Source organism: Coregonus lavaretus, assembly GCF_964263955.1.
Source record: "Coregonus lavaretus genome assembly, chromosome: 24".
Classification (NCBI taxonomy): Eukaryota; Metazoa; Chordata; class Actinopteri; order Salmoniformes; family Salmonidae; genus Coregonus; species Coregonus lavaretus.
In genome coordinates this window covers 4,799,202-4,826,165 of record NC_140011.1, presented here as the reverse complement: position 1 = coordinate 4,826,165, position 26,964 = coordinate 4,799,202, and the positions used below count along the sequence as shown (strand labels likewise).

Below are 26,964 nucleotides of genomic sequence, written 5' to 3'. Positions count from 1 at the left end.
TGGGTCAGCCAAAAGGCAGGGATCCTCCACTTTCTATAAAAAATGTCACTCCCACTGGTCCAGAATCATCCTTTGCATGGACCATAGGGGCACGGCTCAGAGGTCTTCACCACACGTAATTCACGCTTGTCAGGTTCAATTTCTGAGCCATCAGAGTACGGTTTGTACTTGGCGCCATTCTTCCTCAACACACATCTTCCCTCTGCTCTTCTCCTTCCTCGCCGCTATCCGTTCACCACACTCATTTTACCAGGTAAGGTAAAGAAGAACACATTCTCATTTACAGCAACGACTTGGGGAATAGGAATGAGCCAATTGGAACCTGGAGATGATTAGGTGGCCAAATTGGGAATTTAACCAGGACACTGTGGTTAACACCCCTACAATAAGTGCCATAGGATCTTTAATGACCACCGCGAGTCAGGACACCTGTTTTAACGTCCAATCCGAAAGATTGCACCTTACACAGGGCAATGTCCCCAATCACTGCACTGGGGCATTAGGATATTTTTTTATTTGACCAGAGGAAAGAGTGCCTCCTACTGGCCCTCCAACACCACTCCCAGTAGCATCTGGTCTCCTATCCAGGGACTGACCAGGACCAACACTGCTTAGCTTCAGATGCAAGCCAGCAGTAGGATGCAGGATGGTATGCTGCTGGCTGGTATGCTCCTGCCAAGCCTTCATCCACAAAAAGTATTTTTTGCTACTGCTCTGACATATGATCCTAGTCAGGGGCAGACTGGGACCAGAAATCGCCTCTGGTATTTCTAACACACCAGCCCATTTTTTTCCTCGAGGCCCCAACACAGGCCCATTTTCCCACCAGCCCCCACTGTTAGCCAGATAATTATAATTTTGCACAAAAATTAACAAGTTAGACAGGCCCACTAGGCTAAAATTGAACCAGCCAGTCCGCTCTTGATCTAGTAATTGTATATCACCCAGGTAAAATGATACACCAGCCATGCGTTGTCTACACTGTAAACAAGGACTGACTTGAATGATCACTACATATCAGCTGCCAGTTCACATCTGACAGTCAACCAACCTGTTTGTTCACACTTCCTCCCCCTTTCATTTCTATGTTTGTGTTTGATGAAGGAACCAGGGAATCTGTCCCTTATCAAGTCCTGCTTTGCACCATTTACTCTGTTCCTAACAGTGCATATGATTCAGTCTCCCTTTGAAAAAGTCTCCCTTGGATATGACTTTGGTTGAGTTTGTTTGAAGGTGTGCAAAGGGAGAAGGGGGAGCCTATATTGTGGCCTTTGCCTAGTTGACTCACTGCTCTTTTACAGAAAAAAGCAATGAGGACCCGGTCAATCTCACCGCCCCTACATGTGCATGTGAATGAGACTACGCCTGTACACGTGCATGTGAAGAAGAGCCGTAGCCTTTCCAGGACACCACAGGTTGGGAAAACCCTTTTCAGGAAAACACATTTGAAGCAGTTAATTAAATGTCCTAGTTTCATATCAATGCAGTTCTGATTCAGTGTCTTAGGTGCTGAACTGATACAAAAAGAGCAGAGAATACGTTCTACACTGTTTCCAAAGGTCTCTGAATATATCCTCCGTTCTCTTATGCTATCTAATACTGTATACCCTGCTTGTGTGAAAACTGTTCGATTTACCTGGACATGAATGCAATACATGTAGGCCTAAATGTGTCTCCCTTGTGAGTTTCATGCTGTCTGCTTTGCAGGGCAAGACCAAGGGTGATGGAGGGAACCTGCGACCTACTGCAAAGGTGAAGACACGGGTGCCATGGATACCGCCTGGGAAGGCCTCCGTGCGGGATGCCTCTTACAAATGGGAGGTCTGACATGCTATTCACTCCTTTTATCTAATCTGTTGTTTTATCTCATTTCCACTAATGCAATGTATTCATACTGCACCTATTAAAGCAATATCTTATGAAAGCACTCATATCAAGACTTTCCTATCAACACTTTCTATAATATGCTATAAAATGGATCAGAAGAATACATATAGCCAGAGTCTGTGGTCACTGAACCTGTCCATGTCTTAGGGGCCGACTCATTGTCTGGAGATCACACCATTACCTGAGCCCGAGACCTCCCACTCTCCCCTGCGATTGGCCGACCTGTCGTCAGAGGAGGAGGAAGTGCTGCATGGACGAATCAACCAGTATGAGAGGAAGATTGACAGCCTGATGACTGAGGTCAGCTCGTTGAAGAGTGAGGTCTGTCCCTCCCATTTAATTGTCCTTAGGACCGGTTCCACATGTTCCCCTAGTCCCTCACCCATTGATACATTGATTTATTTTCTAAGTGTGTGTTTGTGCGTGTGTGTATGTATGTACATGCCTGTGTAGGTGGAGCTGCGGAGGAAGGAGCAGCTGCTGGAGCGCCAGTCGGAGAAGCTGAGCGCCTCTCGGCGGGTCATCGAGGAGCAGGAGGAGGAGCTGGCCGAGGTGGCCAAGGAGCTAGAGGTCACGGAGAGGGAAAACTCCCGCCTGCGCCACTCCATGGAGAAGATGTTGGAGGAGACAGACTGTACCAGCAGGTATGGCCCAGACAGACACACTTGAAGCCATAGTTAATTCAAATTGTATTTAATTTACTTTGTTTTCCTAACGTTCCAACTTCAACTTCTCATAACTTTTTTTTACTTCCTGTATTTGAAAAAATATACATTTTATGAACAGTCTTAGTCAGAAAGTAGATAGGGCGACAGATACAGAGTGGCAGACAGAAAGGAAAGGCTTAGGTGGGATTCAAACCCCGTCGCCAGCAGGTAAGTGTAGTCAGGAGTCTGCAGCGCTAGCACTAGGCCAGACTCCAGTAAAACTTCTCATGACTGTAATGAGCCTTGATTCTCAGATGCCTTTAACCCATCAACAGTCCTAGCAGGCTGTCACACTATGGCCTATTTGGTCGTTTTTCATCAAATCTGATTATTGTCAGAAGTTGCAAATTAAGTTGTCAACAGCCCCCAGTGACTCATGCTAAATAATATAATTGTCCTACTTAATAATATACAGCGGTGCTAAATAAACGTGAAACTATAAAACATTATTTATCTTGTGCCCCTTATTCAAAATCTTCCATCCCTTTGCCTCTCTCCTGTTGCGTCTGCCATAACCCCCCTGTCCAGACTGGAGAGGTCTATGGAGTCGATGCAGCTGGAGAAGGACACTCTGCTCAAGAAGCTGATGGAGGCAGAGATGGACGGGACGGCCGCTGCCAGGCAGGTGTCAGCCCTGAGAGAGACCATCACCAAGATGAGGAGCTCCAGCACCAGTGTGAGTGTCGGCAGCGACAGGGTTGGGGGTCAATACCATTAAAATGCCAATTCACAGACCATTTGTTATTTCCAGAGATAATATCAATTAACTTCCTGAGTTGACTGAATTGAAATGGAATTGACCCCAACCATGCAAAGATACCAATATATTTCAAAATGCATATGGTAGGTGTAACCTCAAGGATATACAGTAGGTGTTGATATATGAAATGCTTTATTTTGGTTGGAAAAGAGGATGTCGGGGTCTGAGTCTTCTCTCCTGGCGCGTCAGAAGGAGCTGCTGCTCCAGAAACTGGAAACATTTGAGTCCACCAACCGCACTCTCCGCCACCTACTGAGGGAACAGCATGGACGTGAGGTACAGGTTCACCCTCCATGCCAGTAGAGGGCAGACTAACATAAAGCAGAGTAGAGCAACTCACTTTTATCCATAACACCGGCCTTGATTCGCAAAGTAAGCGACTTTCCTTATCCTGAACCCTAACCCTACTTGAACCCCTAAGTTTCAACAACTTCCAGGATGGTGAAAATGCTGACATGATGAATAACCATGGACGTTCGGAAGCAGGATGAGGCAGCAAGCCAATTAGAACTCACAATCTTATCATGTTGTGGCCTGAAATAAGAGCCTCTTATAGCTGCACTTTTACCTGTTGTGGTGGTGGTGGCAGTTTTTTTTATTTTTAAACAGATGGAATCCATGAGGATGTCAGAGCAGAAAGATGTACTTCTGAAGAGGCTGACGGACACAGAGGCAGAAAACTCGGTGTGTTTCTTTAAATAAGCCACTGTCAGTCAGCAAAATATTCTGTGAATCATGAATCCCCAAAATGTCCTCTTCAAAATGGTTTGTGCTTATTGGACGGCTGATGAATAGAAGAAGGTTGTACTGACCTACATTTCTGTATCATTCCTCACACAGAATCTTGTTTTGAAACTTCAAGAGAAAGAGAGGGAGGTTAATCAACTGACTACACTTATGGACACTGAGAAGGTGAAATATAGTTGCAGTATTTTAGGCTACATCCCACACACTAACAGCGTGTTCAACAAATATAGAATTATTTGAATTTATTTGCTTTCTGTTGTTGTTCCAGGAGAATGCTAAGACCACAGGCGAGCTGTCTAAAGTACTGGAGTCTACTCGGGCCCATTTGCAGAGCCAGTTGCGCAGCAAAGAGGCAGACAACAACCGCCTTGCTGTGCAAATCAAGGTAGAGTGACATGTTATATGCTTCAATTTGGACACAATTCAACTTGCTCTGGAGCAGCTTAATTTTGCTATACTTATATACTTTGCCTGTGGCTCATTGTAAAAAAAGTTATAAGATACAAATATGAGAAATAAGGTAATGGTGAGTTCTGGTTCCGGTGGCATACATTGAAACGTGTGGCATTTTTTGTAGCTTTCTTTTGCAAATTACTCTGAATTAACAGACTTATTTCCTAAAACGTGTCAACACCGAACCTTAATATTAAGGTGTGGGACATTCATTGTGTGTCAAGAAATAATTAGCTGGTCTATTACACTCCAGCTGCTAGAATTTGTCCTTCCACAATTCAACTGTGGGAACATGGCGGCTCTCAACACCAGACAACAGAAGGAGCTGGCCGCTACTATACAAGAGATTGTTCATGAGGAGATTACCTCTGCCCTTGATTTACAATTAAAACCGGTAAATGAATAATTGGCAGTGCTCACTGCTAAAATGGATACCTATTCAACTAAAGTGGAAAGTCTGGAGAAGACAGCCAATGCGACAGAGGTGTGACTCCATGACCTGGAAACAGCACGCGCTAAGTTGGAAGGGATAATCAAACTCTTAAAAGATCAAACGGAATCACTCAACTCATTCCCGTAAATTCAATGTGTGGGTCATAGGACTTGAAACTGGTGTGGAAGCGGGCAACCCAACTTCCTTCATGAGCAATCTTTTCTATGAACTGTTTGGGCAGGAGAAGCTGGGTCCCATTCTGCTGATTAACATTGCACACCACACGGGTCAACTCCGCAACGGCTCTCGCTGGAGGAATGTACGGATCCAAAGCTTTGAAGTCAAGTAGCGAATTGTTCACCTTGCAGTGGAATCCGGGGGTCTGACCTATGCAGGGAAGAGGATCAGCATCTACCTAGACCTGAGTGCCAAACTGCTAAAACAGAAGGAGACCTACAACGAGGTGAGATCCCAGCTAAGCAAGCTAAACCTGAGATGCGGCTTCATCCACCCGTAAAAACTCATCTTGACCTTCCAGAACACAACACACACGTTTTCCTCTGCCAAGGAAGCTCAAGACTTCGAGAAGCACATCAAACCCAACACACAAGGGGACAAGCTGACAGATGGAACCCCATAACTGGCTCATTATTCAGGAATGCTATCAATAGCCTATGACTATGATGCTGCCCTCAGCATAAGACATTGAGGACACCCCTCATGTTTGGGTACAAGGAGCAATATTACTATTATTGCTGAGCATTGAACTTGTTATAATTATATTGCCTATGGTCCAGGACATTTACACAGTGATGATAACATGCCAATTAATGAACAATGGATGATATACAGTGGGGAAAAAAAGTATTTAGTCAGCCACCAATTGTGCAAGTTCTCCCACTTAAAAAGATGAGAGAGGCCTGTAATTTTCATCATAGGTACACGTCAACTATGACAGACAAATTGAGAATTTTTTTTCCAGAAAATCACATTGTATGATTTTTAATGAATATATTTGCAAATTATGGTGGAAAATAAGTATTTGGTCACCTACAAACAAGCAAGATTTCTGGCTCTCACAGACCTGTAACTTCTTCTTTAAGAGGCTCCTCTGTCCTCCACTCGTTACCTGTATTAATGGCACCTGTTTGAACTTGTTATCAGTATAAAAGACACCTGTCCACAACCTCAAACAGTCACACTCCAAACTCCACTATGGCCAAGACCAAAGAGCTGTCAAAGGACACCAGAAACAAAATTGTAGACCTGCACCAGGCTGGGAAGACTGAATCTGCAATAGGTAATCAGCTTGGTTTTCAGAAATCAACTGTGGGAGCAATTATTAGGAAATGGAAGACATACAAGACCACTGATAATCTCCCTCGATCTGGGGCTCCACGCAAGATCTCACCCCGTGGGGTCAAAATGATCACAAGAACGGTGAGCAAAAATCCCAGAACCACACGGGGGGGACCTAGTGAATGACCTGCAGAGAGCTGGGACCAAAGTAACAAAGCCTACCATCAGTAACACACTACGCCGCCAGGGACTCAAATCCTGCAGTGCCAGACGTGTCCCCCTGCTTAAGCCAGTACATGTCCAGGCCCGTCTGAAGTTTGCTAGAGTGCATTTGGATGATCCAGAAGAGGATTGGGAGAATGTCATATGGTCAGATGAAACCAAAATAGAACTTTTTGGTAAAAACTCAACTCGTCGTGTTTGGAGGACAAAGAATGCTGAGTTGCATCCAAAGAACACCATACCTACTGTGAAGCATGGGGGTGGAAACATCATGCTTTGGGGCTGTTTTTCTGCAAAGGGACCAGGACGACTGATCCGTGTAAAGGAAAGAATGAATGGGGCCATGTATCGTGAGATTTTGAGTGAAAACCTCCTTCCATCAGCAAGGGCATTGAAGATGAAACGTGGCTGGGTCTTTCAGCATGACAATGATCCCAAACACACCGCCCGGGCAACGAAGGAGTGGCTTCATAAGAAGCATTTCAAGGTCCTGGAGCGGCCTAGCCAGTCTCCAGATCTCAACCCCATAGAAAATCTTTGGAGGGAGTTGAAAGTCCGTGTTGCCCAGCGACAGCCCCAAAACATCACTGCTCTAGAGGAGATCTGCATGGAGAAATGGGCCAAAATACCAGCAACAGTGTGTGAAAACCTTGTGAAGACTTACAGAAAACGTTTGACCTGTGTCATTGCCAACAAAGGGTATATAACAAAGTATTGAGAAACGTTTGTTATTGACCAAATACTTATTTTCCACCATAATTTGCAAATAAATTCATTAAAAATCCTACAATGTGATTTTCTGGAAATGTTTTCTCTCATTTTGTCTGTCATAGTTGACGTGTACCTATGATGAAAATTACGGGCCTCTCTCATCTTTTTACGTGGAAGAACTTGCACAATTGGTGGCTGACTAAATGCTTTTTTTCCCCACTGTATCGATCCTACAGCTATCCTCCTATTAGCAGGGAAGTGGGGGGAAAGGGGAACAATTTATAGAGAGGGTCTATTGGATGGGGAGTGACCAATGGGTGGGTTTCGCTGTGGGTCCTGCTTTCTATTTTACATCCTTGGGCTTATCAACACAAAAGATAACAATTAAATTTTAGAAAAACAATGGCAACTCTAGCTATTCTCTCGTGGAATTTGAAAGCCCTTAATATTCCTATCAAGCGTTCCAGCTGTCTAGATATTCTAGCAAGAAACCATATTAATATAAAGGACACACATAGAATAGAGAAGCATTTGTACAAACTGGCAGATTTTTCATCAGCCCCAAACAAAACTAAGGGTGTAATCATAATGATACATAAGAAACTCAAAATCACCATCCTTGGTAAAGGCAAAGACCAAGAAGGCAGAATCACTTTCCTTAAATGTATCCATAATGGAAAGAAAATTGCCTTTATTAATGTGTATGCTCCAAATGTATATGATCCTACGTTTTTTGATTCTCTGGACAGCATATTGTTAGAATTAAATGAATTCCAACTGGTTATTGGGACAGACATGAATGCCATTCTGGACATGCAGGACAAATCTAATAAGACCAACTACAATCTACAGGCAACCAAGACTCCAACATATTCTCTCTGATTATAACTTCATTGATTGTATGATGAGTTTCTGGTATGAAGAAGTGCAGGATGTAAGAGAAAGCAGGAGACACTCAGATGGAAGTTTGACTCTACATTTATTCAGTACTGGATCACATAATAAGACGAATGTGCTTTGCCTCTTATCATGTGACTGAATTACATAGACTCTCTCTCAGCCTATATAGTGCTCTTCCAGTCTACTTTTGTCTTATCCAGTTGCTAACCATAATTGAGTTGTCACTCAACTACGCCCATATCATTCTTTTCCTTGGTTTCGTGTGGCACACTAGTCATGACATTTCATCACGCACCATTCCTAAGATTAGCACCAGTGGCCCCCCAATTTATCTTGGCACACTGACCTTCTAGTACTCACTCGTGATACTACGAACACATGGCTTTCCTCGCTCTCTCATACAATTTACAATCTTTATAATATTGGATCAAACACTCTTCATATCATTGATGCTTGGCGAGCTCATAACCCTAAAGCTAAAGAGTACACTTTCTATTCAAACAGGCACAAAACATTATCCTAAATCGATTTTGTACTATTATCTACTCCTTCGACATATGAGCCTATCTGATCATCATGCTTATTACTGCCAGATACAAATGTCTAAATATCAATATCCACAAGATGGCTCTTTAATGTTTCCTTACTACAAAATCCTACTTTATGTGAACAATTTGAAACTGAATTGAGTGAATTCATAATGATTAACAAATGTTCTGTCGATGACGCCATCAAAGGTTTTATTAAAAACATTGCAACTGCATTTGCATCTGGGCTGAATAAATCACAATTAAAGAAGATATCAGAATTGGAAAAGTTGTTAACGACGTTAGAGCGTTCCCATCAAACACTTTTTTCAGACCAGGTAGCGACCACTCTCTTCAAAGTCAAGATAGAACAAAATCTATTAATAAGACAGAGAGCAGAATTTGCCATCCATCGAGTTGGACTCAACCATTACTTCCATGGTAATTGACCCAGTCATCTACTGGCCAACAAGCTTTGCTGTAATGATCAATTAGTGGATATTGCAACGAATCTGAATCAGGTAATAAACCAAAGATTCTCCCGTTTCTATAAAGAATTTTACACCTCTGATTGTAAATCCACACCAAGCCAGATCAAGTCCTTTTTAAAAGATAAAAGGACTGCTCTTCTCTCAACTGAGGAAGCCGGCTTGCTGAGAGCCCAAACCTCTCTCCATGAACTCAAAGGGGCATTGGATAACATGAATAAAGGCAAATCACCTGGTTGTGACGGTATTCCTCCTGAGGTCTATTTAAAATGTTGGAACCAATTAGGTCCACTGTTACTTGAAATTATTAACACAGTCGTTCACAAAGGTTAATTTGTAAGGGATGTAAGTAAATACAGCACTGTTAACGTTTACATTTTTAAAAGGTAGCAGATATTAAACTATTTTCAAAAATTCTGTCATACTATCTCGAAATGTACTTACCCAAATTGGTACATCTGGACTAATGCGGGTTATCCTCATATATAACCTCTGTTGTCTATTACTGTACATATTTTACTTGCTTTATCAGAAACCAAAGCTCCTTGGCAGTTTTATCTCTCGATGCAGAAAAAGCTTTTGGTAGACTAGAATGGTCATATCTTTTGTTGGTTTTGGAACATATGGGACTTGGCTCCAATTTCATTAATATGATTAAAGTACTATATGCCAATCCCTCAGCCATAGTAATAACAAGCAATACCGGCTCTGTTCTTTTCAGACTAACTAGGAGTAGCAGGTAAGGTGATCCCATCTCACCTCTGCTATTTTTGTCTATGGAGACCCTGGCCCATGCAATTCAACAATCGAAAGAAATTATACCAATATCGCTCAATTCTACGGATCACGTCATCTCATTATATCCCAACGATATCTTAATTTATTTTATTTTTTTATTTTATGGGGAACGATTGGGATTCCATAAGTAGAGATGGAGTCTTATATAAATAGGCCCGTTTAATTTTGCCTGGCTTGCCGTTCCAAATAAAATGCAATCTTTTTTTCTCCTATAATTTAAAAAACTGTTCGCTTGGCGTAGGCAAGACCATAAGCAAATAGGTAAACTGGGATAATACTAAAGAGTTAATTAGGGGGATTCTTCCACAAATAGACAGGTATTTACCTTTCCATGGTAGCAAGATCTTATCTATTTTTGCTAACTTTCTATTAAAATGTATTGGAGTGAGATCATTTATTTCATTTGGGATATGTATTCCGAGTATATCCACATCACCATCAGACCATTTTCTTGGTAAACTACATGGTAATGTAAAGATTATATTTTTTAGTGATCCAATACGTAATATAGTACATGTATCATAATTTGGTTGTAATCCAGAGGTTAGAAAATGTATCTAGATCCTCTATGAGGCTGTGGAGGGATTCAAGTTGTGGATTTAAAAGAAAACATGAATCATCAGCGTACAATGACACCTTTGTTTTTAAGCCCTGGATTTCTAATCCCTTGATATTATTGTTGGATCTGATTTTAATAGCTAACATTTCGATGGCCATAATAAATAGATATGCCGATAGTGGACAACCTTGTTTTACTCCTCTTGAAAGTTTAAAACTTTAGGAGAAATAGCCATTATTTACTATTTTACACCTAGCGTTACTATACATGATTTTAACCCATTTTATTAGAGATTCTCCAAAATTGAAATGCTCCAGGCATTTATATATAAACTCCAGTCGTACTTTATCAAATGCCTTTTCAAAGTCTGCTATGAATAGCAGGCCTGGTTTCCCAGACTTTTCATAGTGTTCTATTGTTTCCAGTACTTGCCTTATATTATCTCCAATGTATCGTCCATGTAAAACACCTGTCTGATTAGAATGAATAATGTCCGACAATACCTTTTTTATTCTATGCGCTATACAGTTTGCTAGAATTTTTGCATCACAACACTGAAGTGAAAGGGGCCTCCAATTTTTTTAATGGACTGGATCTTTATATTTCCCACTTGTATCCTGTTTCAGTAATAATGAAATCAGACCTTCTTCATGAGTGTCTGATAATCTACCATTTACACAGGAGTGGTTAAAACATGCTAATAACGGTCCTCTGAGTATATCAAAAAAGGTTTGGTATACCTCGACTGGTATGCCATCTAACCCTGGAATTGTTCTGGACTTAAAGTATTTAATTGCATCCAGAAGTTCCTCCACTGTAATTTCACCTTCACATGAGTATTTCTGTATGGCTGTTAATTTTGCATTATTAATAGAAAAGAAATCCCTACAATTAGCTTCAGTTAGAGGAGATGGAGGCGACTGAAACGAAAACATATGCTTAAAGTACTTTGCTTCCTCCTTCAAAATATAATTTGGTGAATCATGGGTGACTCCGTCATTTGTAACCTGTTTCATTACATTCTTTTTGGTAGCATTTCTATGTTGAAGATTAAAAAATAATTTTGTGCATTTTTCCCCATATTCCATCCAGTTTGCTTTATTCTTATAATATATTACACTTGATCTTTCTTGAATAAGTTTCTACATTTCTTTTTGTTTTTCCTCTAATTTAGTCTGAGCCTCTATGTGATACAGTTACACCGACGATATCTTACTTTATCTAGACAATGTATATCAATCTCTCCCAAACTCTTTGAAGATCATAGACAAATTCAGCTCCTTCTCAAGTTACAAAATAAATGTAACCAAATCTGCCCTAATGCCTCTCAAGACTCCATCTCTACTTATGGAATCCCAATAGTTTCCCATAAAAATGTTTTGGGAATAGATATATTTCCTTAGATAAATCCATTGCCAGAAACTTTAACAGAACGCTCAAATCAATTCAATCTGACCTCAGTAGATTGACTAACATTCCAGTTGCTTTAACCGGCAGAATATCTATTGTCAAAATGAAATTCGGAAAGTATTCAGGTCCCTTGACTTTTTCACATTTTGTTACGTTACAGCCTTATTCTAAAATGAATTAAATAAATACAAAATCCTCATCTATCCACACATAATACCCCACAATGACAAAGCAAAAACAGGTTTTTAAGCCCTTTGCTATGAGACTCGAAATTGAGCTCAGGTGCATCCTGTTTCCATTGATCATCCTTGAGATGTTTCTACAACTTGATTGAAGTCCACCTGTGGTAAATTCAATTGATTGGACATGATTTGGAAAGGCACACACCTGTCTACATAAGGTCCCACGGTTGACAGTGCATGTCAGAGCAAAAACCAAGCCATGAGGTCGAAGGAATTGTCTGTAGAGCACCGAGACAGGATTGTGTCGAGGCACAGATCTGGGGAAGGGTACCAAAAAATGTCTGCAGCATTGAAGGTCCCCAAGAACACAGTGGCCTTCATCATTCTTAAATGGAAGAAGTTTGGAACCACCAAGACTCTTCCTAGAGCTGGCTGCCCGGCCAAACTGAGCAATCGGGGGAGAAGGGCCTTGGTCAGGGAGGTGACCAAGAACCCGATGGTCACTCTGACAGAGCTCCAGAGTTCCTCTGTGGAGATGGGAAAACCTTCAAGAAGGACAACCATCTCTGCAGCACTCCACCAATCAGGCCTTTATGGTAGAGTGGCCAGACGGAAGCCACACCTCAGTAAAAGGCACATGACAGCCCGCTTGCAGTTTGCCAAAAGGCACCTAAAGACTCTCAGACCATGAGAAACAAGATTCTCTGGTCTGATGAAACCAAGATTGACCTCTTTGGCCTGAATGCCAAGCATCACTTCTGGAGGAAACCTGGTACCCTCCCTACAGTGAAGCATGGTGGTGGCAGCATCATGCTGTGGGGATGTTTTTCAACCACAGGGACTGGGAGACTAGTCAGGATCGAGGGAAAAATGAACGGAGCAAAGTACAGAGAGATCCTTGATGAAAACCTGCTCCAGAGCGCTCAGGACCTTAGACTGGGGTGAAGGTTCACATTCCAATAGGACAAAGACCCTAAGCACACAGCCAAGACAAAGGAGGAGTGGCTTTGGGGCAAATCTCTAAATGTCCTTGAGTGGCCCAGACTTGAACCTGATCGAACATCTCTGGAGAGACATGAAAATAGCTGTGCAGTGACGCTCCCCATCCTACCTGACAGAGCTTGAGAGGATCTGCAGAGAAGAATGGGAGAATCTCCCCAAATACAGGTGTGCCAAGCTTGTAGCGTCATACCCAAGAAGACTCAAGGCTGTAATCGCTGCCAAAGGTGCTTCAACAAAGTACTGAGTAAAGGGTCTGAATACTTATGTAAATGTGATATTTCAATGTTTTATTTTAAATACATTTCTAAAAACCTGTTTTTGCTTTGTCATTATGGGGTATTGTGTGTAGATTGATGAGGGGGGAAAACTATTTAATCAATTTCAGAATAAGGCTGGAAGGTAACAAAATGTGGAAAAAGTAAAGGGGTCTGAATACATTTTACATTTACGTCATTTAGCAGACGCTCTTATCCAGAGCGACTTACAGTTAGTGAATGCATACATGTTTTGTTTTTTTATTCATACTGGCCCCCCGTGGGAAACGAATCCACATCCCTGCCGGCCAAACCCTCCCCTACCTTGGACGACGCTGGACCGATTGTGCGTCGCCCATGGGTCTCCCGGTCGCGGCCGGCTGCGACAGAGCCCGGACTCGAACCAGAATCTCTAGTGGCACAGCTAGTACTGCGATGCAGTGCCTTAGACCACTTCGCCACTCGGGAGTATATACTTTCCGAATGCCCTGTATTTCCATTGCTGAATTTCTGTAATCTTGTCTCCCCCTTCTGGCTATTGGGAAAAAATCCATAGTGTGGTTTCGAAATTTATATGGCAAAGTAAGCGATCCCGGATAAAATGAACAAACTTACAAAGATGTAGGAGGACTATCCGTACCAAACTTTAAATTGAATTTCCAGGCACTAGAATTTTGTCCCATCCTAAATTGGTTTTGACATGATTCTACCGCCCCCTGGCTGAGTATAGCGATAAATATGGCGTTTCCTATTGCCCTGGAAGAGGTGGTCTTCACTGATATATGCCTTAAACAATGTAAACTATGCTTTGTTCCTATTATTGCTCACACAATCTCTATTTGGCTTAAACATTTTAAAATACTTAACTGGGAATCAAAATGGCATGCCCATACTCCAATATTTCACAATAATGCCTTCCAGTCTGGATGCCTTTTGCATCCCCCCAATGGTCCAAATGTGGAATCCGTATCCTTGCCAATATCATGGACAGCAGTGGAAGCTGCTGGGGGGATGACGGCTCATAATAATGACCGGAATGGAGTACATGGAATGGTATCAAACAGCAGCCTCCACTGATGGACAGTAATGGTTTGAGAACATTTCAAGGTTTGAAAGACACATTCAGTACACATTACCAGGCAACTCCTTTTTTCTATACTTACAATTTAGGTCAGCTATGCTGGCCTATGGAGTCCCTTGGGAAGCCCAACTACGGAACCATCCAATGATGGGATTTATAAATACATTTTCTGGGCTCCCAAAAGGACTGATCTCTATAAATAAATATGACCTTGGCATCCTGTAATCCGAACCATCTACTTATACATTTTAAGTTTGTTCACAGACTGTATTTAACACCAAGGAAACGTTTTACGAAAACTCCCAACTGTTCACTGTGTCCCATAAATCAGGTAGGCACATTCCTTCATATGATGTAGGAGTGCCCTGCAGTTAAATGCTTCTGGGACAAAGTTACAAAATTCCTTTCGAAGTGCATGAATATACAGTTGAAGTCGGAAGTTTACATACACTTAGGTTGGAGTCATTAAAACTAATTTTTCAACCACTCCACACATTTCTTGTTAACTAACTATAGTTTTGGCAAGTCGGTTAGGACATCTACTTTGTGCATGACACAAGTAATTTTTCCAACAATTGTTTACAGACAGATTATTTCACTTATAATTCACTGTATCACAATTCCAGTGGGTCAGAAGTTTACATACACTAAGTTAACTGTGCCTTTAAACAGCTTGGAAAATTCCAGAAAATGATGTCATGGCTTTAGAAGCTTCTGATAGGCTAATTGACATCATTTGAGTCAATTGGAGGTGTACCTGTGGATGTATTTCAAGGCCTACCTTCAAACTCAGTGCCTCTTTGCTTGACATCATGGGAAAATCAAAAAGAAATCAGCCAAGACCTCAGAAAAAAATGGTAGACCTCCACAAGTCTGGTTCATCCTTGGGAGCAATTTCCAAATACCTGAAGGTACCACGTTCATCGGTACAAACAATAGTACGCAAGTATAAACACCATGGGACCACGCAGCCGTCATACCGCTCAGGAAGGAGACGTGTTCTGTCTCTTAGAGATTAACGTACTTTGGTGCGAAAAGTGCAAATCAATCCCAGAACAACAGCAAAGGACCTTGTGAAGATGCTGGAGGAAACAGGTACAAAATTATCTATATCCACAGTAAAACGAGTCCTATATCAACATAACCTGAAAGGCCGCTCAGCAAGGAAGAAGCCACTGCTCCAAAACCGCCATAAAAAAGCCAGACTATGGTTTGCAACTGCACATGGGGACAAAGATCATACTTTTTGGAGAAATGTCCTCTGGTCTGATGAAACAAAAATAGAACTGTTTGGCCATAACGTCCATCGTTATTTTTGGAGGAAAAAGGGGTCAACTTACAAGTCGAAGAACACCATCCCAAACGTGAAGCACGAGGTGGCAGCATCATGCTGTGGGGGTGCTTTGCTGCAGGAGGGACTGGTGCACTTCACAAAATAGATGGCATCATGAGGAAGGAAAATTATGTGGATATATTGAAGCAACATCTCAAGACATCAGTCAGGAAGTTAATGCTTGGTCGCAAATGGGTCTTCCAAATGAACAATGACCCCAAGCATACTTCCAAAGTTGTGGCAAAATGGCTTAAGGACAACAAAGTCAAGGTATTGGAGTGGCCATCACAAAGCCCTGACCTCAATCCTATAGAAAATGTGTGGGCAGAACTGAAAAAGTGTTTGCGGGCAAGGAGGCCTACAAACCTGACTCAGTTACACCAGCTCTGTCAGGAGGAACGGGCCAAAATTCACCCAACTTATTGTGGGAAGCTTGTGGAAGGCTACCCAAAATGTTTGACCCAAGTTAAACAATTTAAAGGCAATGCTACAGAATACTAATTGAGTGTATGTAAACTTCTGACCCACTGGGAATGCGATGAAAGAAATAAAAGCTGAAATAAATCCTTCTCTGCACTATTATTCGGACATTTCACATTCTTAAAATAAAGTGGTGATCCTAACTGACCTAAGACAGGGAATTTTTACTAGGATAAAATGTCAGGAATTGTGAACAACTGAGTTTAAATGTATTTGGCTAAGGTGTATGTAAACTTCCGACTTCAACTGTAAATATTCAGTGCTTTGCATCTACTATGTTACTTAACGATGATAGCTCCTTGAATCTCACAATAAATCATAGAGACAATTACTGTTGCCAGGTAGCACTGCCGCAAAAAATATGTTGGCTCTTAGATGGCAATCATCTCATTCTCTCCCAATTCGCCAGTGGATACCGTTACTATTAGAAGTTACAATATTAGAATATCGACAGCGAGAATGAATGTCAAAAAACAATTGAGGCCGGAAAAAATACACTTGACTATGTAAAGAATAATCTCAGCTAAAGCCCAACACATACAAATGAACAATCTATGAAGCCCAAACATACAAACAAAGTATACAGTATGTAGCTATTTTCATTATTATTATAATTATTATAATTGTTGCTTTCAGGCCCAAGGGTAAGGGGTACTGGGGGGGATGGGAAGGCCTCCTGTAGCTCAGTTGGTAGAGCATGGCGCTTGCAACGCCAGGGTTGTGGGTTCGATTCCCACGGGGGGCCAGTATGAAAAATGTAAGTCGCTCTGGATAAGAGCGTCTGCTAAATGACTAAAATGTAAATGAGTGGAAAACATGGTTTCCAGGTGGGGTGGGTGGGTAGGTGGTTGTAGGGGAGACATATTGGATGGGTGGGGTTGGGGGTTGGTGGTTGGTGGTGGAGGCTACAAACAAAATGTCTTCCTGTTTTTTATCCACTCCTTTCTGATTGGTCCAGAACTTGGAGCGTGCGGCCAACCAGCAGCAGGGAGAGATGGATCACCTGCTGGAGCAGCTGCGGGGTCTGAAACTTCAGGCGGAGTCCGACAAAGAGGCCCTGAAGAGGGCTACGCGGGCCCAGAAACACCGGGCGGAGCGCAGCGAAGACACCGCCGGGCAGCTCAGCGCCCAGCTACTGGACATGGTAGGTGGAAGAAGGGAGATGGTGACCTACCTCTTAGAACAGGTCTAGGATCAGTTCTGTCTAATCCTTATTATTAAGCGGTGGAAAAGAGGTACAAAAACTGACCTTTGGATCAGGGTCGTTTCACCTCAAAAAGCAAAAGAAAGAGGATTTCGACACCGACCATCTCAGATTGTTCTGAAATCATTTCTGTTAGAAACAGATAAGATTAGCATTCTTGCAACATAATGTTGTTGAAATATAATTTGATCTCTGAGAAATTAAGATAATTGATTGCATCCAAATGGGCAATTTTAATGTATAGAATTCATATAATATTCAGTTAATATACAGTGCATTCTGAAAGTTTTTTTTATTTTTTATTTTGTATAACATTTGCATAAGTATCCAGACCCTTTACTCAGTACTTTGATGAAGCACCTTTGGCAGCGATTACAGCCTCGAGTCTTCTTGGGTATGACGCTACAAGTTTGGCACACCTGTATTTGGGGAGTTTCTCCCATTCTTCTCTGCAGATCCTCTCAAACTCTGTCAGGTTGGAAGGAGAGCGTCGCTGCACAGCTATTTTCAGGTCTCTCCAGAGATATTCAATCGGGTTCAAGTCCGGGCTCTGGCTCGGCCACTCAATGACATTCAGAGACTTGTCCCGTAGCCACCTGCGTTGTCTTGACTGTGTGCTTAGTGTTGTTGTCCTGTTGGAAGGTGAACCTTCGCCCCAGTCTGAGGTCCTGAGAGCTCTGGAACAGGTTTTCATCAACGATCTCTCTTTACTTTCCTCTGTTCATCTTTCCCTCGATCCTGACAAGTCTCCTAGTCCCTGCCGCTGAAAAACATCCTCACAGCATGATGCTGCCACCACCAATCCGTAGGGATTGTGCCAGGTTCCCTCCAGACGTGATGCCTGGCATTCAGGACAAAGAGTTCAATCTTGGTTTCATCAGACCAGAGAATCTTGTTTCTCATGGCCTGAGAGTCCTTTAGGTGCCTTTTGGCAAACTCAAAGCGGACTGTCATGTGCCTTTTACCGAGGAGTGGCTTCCGTCTGGCCACTCTACCATAAAGGCCTGATTGGTGGAGTGCTGCAGAGATGGTTGTCCTTCTGGAAGGTTCTCCCATCTCCACAGAGGAACTCTGAAGCTCTGTCAGAGTGACCATCGGGTTCTTGGTCACCTCCCTGACCAAGGCCCTTCTCCCCCGATTGCTCAATTTTGCCGGGCGGCCTGCTCTAGGAAGAGTCTTAGTGGTTCCAAACTTCTTCCATTTAAGAATGATGGAGGCCAATGTGTTCTTTGGACCTTTGAAACTCCCAAATACAGGTGTGCCAAGCTTGTAATCACTGCCAAAGTTGCTTCAACAAAGTACTGAGTAAAGGGTCTGAATACTTATGTAAATGTGATATTTCAGTGTTTTATTTTTAATAAATTATGGGATATTGTGTGTAGCTGGATGAGGATAAATCAATTTAATCTATTTCAGAATAAGGCTGTAACGTAACAAAATGTGGAAAAAGTCAAGGGGTCTGAATACTTTCCGAATGCACTGTAGGTACCATTGACTTGCATTGGATTTGCATGGGTTGCTGTCATCTTGTCCATAGACTGTTTACAGGGTAAGGAAACCAATATGCCGTTTTGTAATTTGGGTGAATTATCCCTTTAACTGATCAAATCAAATGTTATTGGTCGCATACACATATTTAGCAGATGTTATTGCGGTTGTAGCGATATGCTTGTAATGCTTGGGGAGGTTGGGGGATTATACCTTTTTTTTTATCACCTAATAGCAGGAACACCACCATCTAGTGGTCAGAACCAGGTAATATCAGGATGTAGGCTGGGACATCAACCTAACAACTTCAATTACTAATTTCTCTGAACAGGGGGACAAAATCACTAAATTCACTGAGAATGCATTACATAGGATGAAGAAACAATACGCCAAGCCGCAGCTCCATACTACTTGTCAGACATAGAGAAGTGATACTGTATACTTGTTGTTAGGTTGGGATTGGTGTGGGTGGCTTTTGACCATTTATTTTGTCCAAAATTGGATGTTAGGTATTATATTTATTGAACGTTATCCTATACATTAATATGGCCAACTAGCTTAATTTCACTTAGATCAAATTATATTTCAACAAAACAATGTTGCAGGAATGCTAATCTTATCTGTTTTTACACTGAACAAAAGTATAAATACAACATGTAAAGTATTGATTCCATGTTTCATGAGCTGAAATAAAAGATCCCAGAAATTTTCCAAACCACACCAGCCCAGGACCTCCACATCCGGCTTCTTCACCTGCGGGATCGTCTGAGACCAACCACCCATACAGCTGATGAAACTGTGGGTTTGCACAACCGAAGAATTTCTGCTAAAACTGTCAGAAACCGTCTCAGGGAAGCTCATCTGCGTGCTCGTCGTCCTCACCAGGGTCTTGATCTGACTGCAGTTCGGCGTCGCAAATGACTTCAGTTGGCAAATGGTCACCTTCGATGGCCACTGGCAGGCTGGAGAAGTGTGCTCTTCACGAATTAGTCTCGGTTTCAACTGTTGTGTGGGCGAGCGGTTTGCTGATGAACAGACTGCCCCATGGTGGTGGTGGGGTTATGGTATGGGCAGGCATAAGCTACAGACAACGAACACAATTGCATTTTATCAATAGCAATTTGAATGCACAAAGATACCGTGACCAGACCCATTGTCGTGCCATTCATCCGCCGCCATCACCTAATGTTTCAGCATGATAATGCATGGCCCCATGTCACAAGGATCTGTACACAATCTGTATTCCAAGTCATGTGAAATCCATAGATTAGGGACTAATGAATTTATTTTAATTGACTGATTTCCTTATATGAAATGTAACTCGGTAAAATCTTTGAAATTGTTGCATTTATATTTTTGTTCAGTGTAACTACAGAAACGATTTCAGAACAATCTGAGATGGTGGGTGTCATGGCTTGCTTAAATGATATGGAACAAACCCATCAATACTTAGGAACAAGATGTCCCACAGAAGAACTGCTTGATGATTAGTCGAATTACGTTTGTTAGTAATGGGCTAGAACTACAGCCAGATGTACCATGCAGTTCTCCAGGACCAGGATTAAATACTTTTCAAATATATTGGATGATGTTGCTACCTACACAGGAGAACCAGATGGTAGAGGCCCTATCAGCAGCAGAGAACTGGCGTGGTCGCCACGCCCAGGAAATGAAGGACAAGGCTCAGCTAGAGATGGAGGTCTCAGTCCTCAACAGGTGAGAGAAAGAGAGTCGCTTCAGTTTTTCTCAGAATAAGAGGGAACACAGCATCTAGAACAATCATGAATATGGTCAAATTGTACATTTATGGTCTAAGCTAAAGCCCAGCTGACATAAAAACCTTTTATAATCCAATTTTTATCATCCTGACCATACCCTGTGTGTGCAGCCGAGTGTCAGACCTGACAGGGCAGCTCCATGGGACAGAGGACAAGGCCCGGGCTGAGAGAGAGGGGCTCCTGGACCGCCTGCACAGCCTCACCACAGAGGGCACCCACGCCAAGCTAGAGAACCAGAGCCTCAAGGTCAGTGGTGACAATGGACTAACACTTGGAATTATTAGGCCAGTTTTCCCAGACACAGATACATTTTAGTTGGACTAAAAATCACTTTGAATGGATATTCTTCATTGAGCATACTGGAGTAGGCTTACTCTGTGTCTGGGAAACCATCCCATTATGTGGTCCTTTCTTCATTTACAAGAATTACATTTGTACCCGGTACCAAATAGGTTGGTTCTGGTTCCAGTACATTACAAAGATTTGAAAGTAATTAATTATCCATAGATTTAGCCGACCAGATATTGGATCGCTTTATTGCATCATAACATGGATTTGTGGTCAGATTATTCTGGACACACACACAGTTCTGTACTGTAGGCTGACAGGCATATGTTCCCCTCTTTCAGGCCATGTTGTCTGCAGTGGAGGAGAAGCTGGCTCTGTCCCAGTCAGAGGTACAACACGTCAAAGCCTCTGTGAAGCAATACGAGAGCCTAGTAGACAGCTACAAGACCCAGGTAAGTACACACACACACACACAGGTATGCACACACGTTGTACCCACATACAGACTCTTAATGTGCCGAAAGGAGAATGTGTTTTCTGTGTAATGCTACCCATTACCCACCACCCAGGTGGTGAAGACAAGGGCGGAGGCGGACGAGTGCTGTGCCAGGCTGGGACAAGCAGAGCGAGAGGCGCGGCAGGTCCGGGACCAGCTGGAGAGCGAAGTGGAGGTGGTGCGCAGGGAGCTGCTGGGCCGGCTGACGGAGCTAGAGCCTCTTCCTGAGGCACTGCGGCGCTCTGAGGTCCTACTGGAAGAAGCTCAGGACAGAGAACACGCCCAGGAGAGATGTAACACTGAGCTGAGTACCACCCTGGCTGACCTGCGCATGAAGGTGTGGGGGTTGGGGGGAATGTTTGGGTGGGGTGGGGTGGGGTGTGGGGAAAGTGTTTGTGTGTGTGGGGGGGGGGGGTGTATGTGTGCTGTACACACAATGTGATGGAATGCACATCTTCCAAACTGTGGCTTTATCAATTTAATAATATGATAATAATAGTACAATGGTTGATGTTTTGTGTCTAGGTCGAACAGCAGGGCAGCCAGGTGGAGCTGGTGAGACAGAAAAACTCGGTCCTGTTGGAGGAGAACAAACAGCTGCAACACCGTGTGGAGAGTCTGGAGAGGTCAGACGGTTGCGGCCATTCCAGAGCCAATATCATAGCACACTGAACAGTAAACAGTGTGTGTGTGTGTGTGCGTATAGTGAGGGGAAAAAGTATTTGATCCCCTGCTGATTTTGTACGTTTGCCCACTGACAAAGACATGATCAGTCTATCATTTTAATGGTAGGTTTATTTGAACAGTGAGAGACAGAATAACAACAACAAAATCCAGAAAAACGTATGTCAAAAATATTATAAATTGATTTGCATTTTAATGAGGTATTTAAGTATTTGACCCCTCTGCAAAACATGACTTAGTACTTGGTGGCAAAACCCTTGTTGGCAATCACAGAGGTCAGACGTTTCTTGTAGTTGGCCACTAGGTTTGCACACATCTTAGGAGGGATTTTTTTCCACTCCTCTTTGCAGATCTTCTTCAAGTCATTAAGGTTTCGAGGCTGACGTTTCGCAACTCGAACCTTCAGCTCCCTCCACAGATTTTCTATGGGATTAAGGTCTGGAGACTTGCTAGGCCACTCCAGGACCTTAATGTGCTTCTTCTTGAGCCACTCCTTTGTTGCCTTGGCCGTGTGTTTTGGGTCATTGTCATGCTGGAATACCCATCCACGACCCATTTTCAATGCCCTGGCTGAGGGATGGAGGTTCTCACCCAAGATTTGATGGTACATGGCCCCGTCCATCGTCCCTTTGATGAGGTGAAGTTGTCCTGTCCCCTTAGCAGAAAAACACCCCCAAAGCATAATGTTTCCACCTCCATGTTTGACGGTGGGGATGGTGTTCTTGGGGTCATAGGCTGCATTCCTCCTCCTCCAAACACAGCGAGTTGAGTTGATGCCAAAGAGCTCGATTTTGGTCTCATCTGACCACAACACTTTCACACAGTTCTCCTCTGAATCATTCAGATGTTCATTGGCAAACTTCAGACGGCCCTGTATATGTGCTTTCTTGAGCAGGGGGACCTTGCGGGGGCTGCAGGATTTCAGTCCTTCACGGCGTAGTGTGTTACCAATTGTTTTCTTGGTGACTATGGTCCCAGCTGCCTTGAGATCATTGACAAGATCCTCCCGTGTAGTTCTGGGCTGATTCCTCACCGTTCTCATGATCATTGCAACTCCACGAGGTGAGATCTTGCATGGAGCACCAGGCCAAGGGAGATTTACAGTCTTTTGTGTTTCTTCCATTTGCGAATAATCGCACCAACTGTTGTCACCTTCTCACCAAGCTGCTTGGCAATGGTCTTGTAGCCCATTCCATCTTTGTGTAGGTCTACAATCTTGTCCCTGACATCCTTGGAGAGCTCTTTGATCTTGGCCATGGTGGAGAGTTTGGAATCTGATTGCTTCTGTGGACAGGTGTCTTTTATACAGGTAACAAACTGAGATTAGGAGCACTCCCTTTAAGAGTGTGCTCCTAATCTCAGCTCGTTACCTGTATAAAAGACACCTGGGAGCCAGAAATCTTTCTGATTGAGAGGGGGTCAAATACTTATTTCCCTCATTAAAATGCAAATCAATTTATAACATTTTTGACATGCGTTTTTCTGGATTGTTTTGTTGTTATTCTGTCTCTCACTGTTCAAATAAACCTACCATTAAAATTATAGACTGATCATTTCTTTGTCAGTGGGCAAACGTACAAAATCAGCAGGGGATCAAATACTTTTTTCCCTCACTGTATGTAGTATGATACATAATATATACAGACTCTTTTATCCAATTTACAGTACAGTGAGCTCATACATTGTTAGTTTGTGGCCTGGCGGATACGTGACCTCCTGTGTGTGTGTTATGTATACCGTGTTTGTGTGGTGTGTGTATGTGTGAACATACCTGGGTCTTATAGCCCATCCCTCCTTCCCATCCTGTCTCTCCCTTACAGGAAGCTAGAGGAGGCCACTTGTCAGAACAGGGACCTGGTGGGGGTGATCACCAAGCGGGAGGAGACCATCCATGGCAACCAGCTCCGGCTGGAGGAGAAGTCCCGCGAGTGCATGCACCTGACCCGCCAGCTGGAGGAGGCCTTGGATGACGCCCGACGCCAGGTCTGTCTGGGCCCTCAAGGCATGGGGAGAGGGGGGCTGGGGATTGGCTACCTGGGGAATAGCTGGGTGGGAAATTGAGATGCGAGTATTGAATTGAGTGATTTGGTTGTTTTAAGTTTTAGCACTGTGAATACTCACAGAACAACATTAGTTTACACTGACTTTGTCATTTTCTTCCCTGTCAGTTGCTCTGTCTGATGGAGTATCTCAGTCCTGGTGTATAGGTGGTCCTCTGTAGCTCAGTTGGTAGAGCATGGCGCTTGCAACTCCTGGATAGTGGGTTCAATTCCCAGGACCACCCATACATAAAATGTATGCACGCATGACTGTAAGTCACTTTGGATAAAAGTGTCTGCTAAATGGCATATTATTATTATTGTATTAGGTGTCCCAGACCCGGGAGCGTGCGGTCACGAAAGAGCGCTCCACCCAGTCCAAGGTGGTGGAACTGGAGACCCAGCTAAGCAGGACCGCCACAGAACTCACCACCCTCCGCCGCAGCAAAGAGGAGGTGAGGGGGAGTGTTTTAGAAATACACATCTCTATCGTAAACTCTGATTATAATCTCTTAAACCTATTGCGGTCAAAGACATAGTGAATCATGACAATACTCATCCTGGCACACACACTTTAGAAATCAAAGAATATTACATTTTTATAATAGCATTGATGATGCTGTGGTGTGTCTGTCTATCTGTCTGCGCCTCCCTCAGGCGGAGCGGCGGTACCAGTCCCGTCTTCAGGATGTGAAGGATCGCCTGGAGCAGTCGGACAGCACCAACAGGAGTCTGCAGAACTACGTCCAGTTCCTCAAAGCCTCTTACGCCAACGTGTTCGGAGACTCCGCCCTCACCAGCACTCTGCGGGCCCCTTCTCCCATCTGAGGGGACCCCAAAGATTCTCTCAGAACACACACACACACACACCTACAATTATGCACGCACACACATACATAAACACAAACCATTTGAGGGAACTCTCCCCAAAGATTCTCTTCGATCACACACATATTTATCCAGGTCTATACTCAGAGTGCTCGTTTCATCTATATTCAATGTTGATTTTCAGGGTGTATATGTTACAATTATACAATATATCAATATATATAATATCAATATGGTTACAATGTATCACATGTTTCAAGAAAGTGTTGTCTGAAGACATCAATACTTTACACAGACTTTACTTCCAGCTTGTCTGCATTAATTGTTACAGTTGTCCTATAGTCGTTCACGTCCTTCTGACTCCATTATGTTTTCACCTCTACTGTTAATGATGTCTCAGCATACTGTATCATTCTGTACTGTACCCTACTGAACAGCAGCATGTAGCCACCCACCTAACAAATGTAATGTACCAAACCATAGCTGTCCAACAACCTTGTCGCATTAGTGTTATATATAGCTTGTCTATTTTTCATCTTATCATATTACGGAATTGTTCCAATGGTGCTATGATTGGTTAGCCTAGTCCCAGATCTGTTTGTGCTATCATGTCAACTCCTTGTCATGTTTGGCATGACAAGGAGTGGCTTGATGGCACAAACAGACTGGTACCCAGGCTAATGATTGGTGCTATCTGCTAAACAAGGCCATATCAATGAAACCAATGATTTAGTTTGGGTTGTTTGCTGTTTATTTGTGTCAGTATCTGTCTAAAATGTGATACCCATGAGAAGAATCAACAGTGAAGGAGTTGTGCTCTTGTCAATAATTTAAATATTTGTGCTTTAACTATGAAATAGGAGATATATTTGTAATTACCATTTTATATACCTTGAAAGTGTATTGAGTTGCAATAAAGCAATCTGATAGGTCATCAAGAATATTCTTCCTCTATTTCTTTCTGGTTATAGCCTACACTCTTTTAGTGTCATCATCCACTTGAATATAGATAAAAGGCAAGGAAATTTGTCAAATGTATAATTTCTTTGTGAAATATTGTACAAAAAAGCTAAGATTATTATAGTATTCAAGAGTATTATGCATGGTATTTGTTATGCACGAATGCATGGAATTGAATGTATAGACGCCTGACCTGTTCAACATCGACTGCATTGCAGTCAACTACAAATCACCTTGCATATAATAACTACCCATTTCTCGCCACTCACACTAGTCCCAACATCACATCCTCCGGTTCCAGACCCAAATCAAGTAGCTGGCCTGAGGTCACACAACATTTGGTTCTTCTGGGTTGCAGAGATTACCTAACTCGATGTCTCTTAAAGCCAATTTATGCTTGATCCGAAAATGTGGTCTGAGGCTACGTACAGTTGAAGTCGGAAGTTCACATACACTTAGGTTGGAGTCATTAAAACTCGTTTTTCAACCACTCCACACATTTTTTGTTAACAAACTATCGTTTTGGCAAGTCGGTTAGGACATCTACTTCGTGCATGACACAAGTAATTTTTCCAACAATTGTTTACAGACAGATTATTTCACTTATAATTCACTTTATCACAATTCCAGTGGGTCAGAAGTTTAAATACACTAAGTTGACTGTGCCTTTAAACAGCTTGGAAAATTCCAGAAAATGATGTAATGGCTTTAGAAGCTTCTGATAGGCTAATTGACATCATTTGAGTCAATTGGAGGTGTACCTGTGGATGTATTTCAAGGCCTACCTTCAAACTCAGTGCCTCTTTGCTTGACATCATGTGAAAATCAAAAGAAATCAGCCAAGACCTCATAAAAATAGTTGTAGACCTGCACAAGTCTGGTTCATCCTTGTATGCAAGTATAAACACCATGGGACCACGCAGCCGTCATACCGCTCAGGAAGGAGACCCGTTCTGTATGCTAGAG

General features: G+C 42.7%; 1 protein-coding gene across 1 annotated transcript; it reads left to right on the top strand.

Annotated features, from left to right (window-relative positions):
* Positions 1-1,301: 1,301 nt before the first annotated feature.
* LOC311099781 (outer dense fiber protein 2-like) lies at positions 1,302-25,974 on the top strand. The gene is made up of 18 exons (XM_084140527.1): positions 1,302-1,415; positions 1,708-1,821; positions 2,035-2,208; positions 2,341-2,531; positions 3,123-3,270; positions 3,505-3,630; positions 3,964-4,038; positions 4,195-4,266; positions 4,370-4,486; positions 17,192-17,377; positions 20,532-20,641; positions 20,814-20,949; positions 21,333-21,443; positions 21,561-21,824; positions 22,013-22,113; positions 23,992-24,154; positions 24,540-24,665; positions 24,868-25,974. Exons 1-18 carry the CDS (start codon positions 1,311-1,313, stop codon positions 25,036-25,038), a joined length of 2,490 nt encoding a protein of 829 aa, XP_083996653.1. The 5' UTR covers positions 1,302-1,310; the 3' UTR covers positions 25,039-25,974.
* The last annotated feature ends 990 nt before the right edge of the window (positions 25,975-26,964 follow it).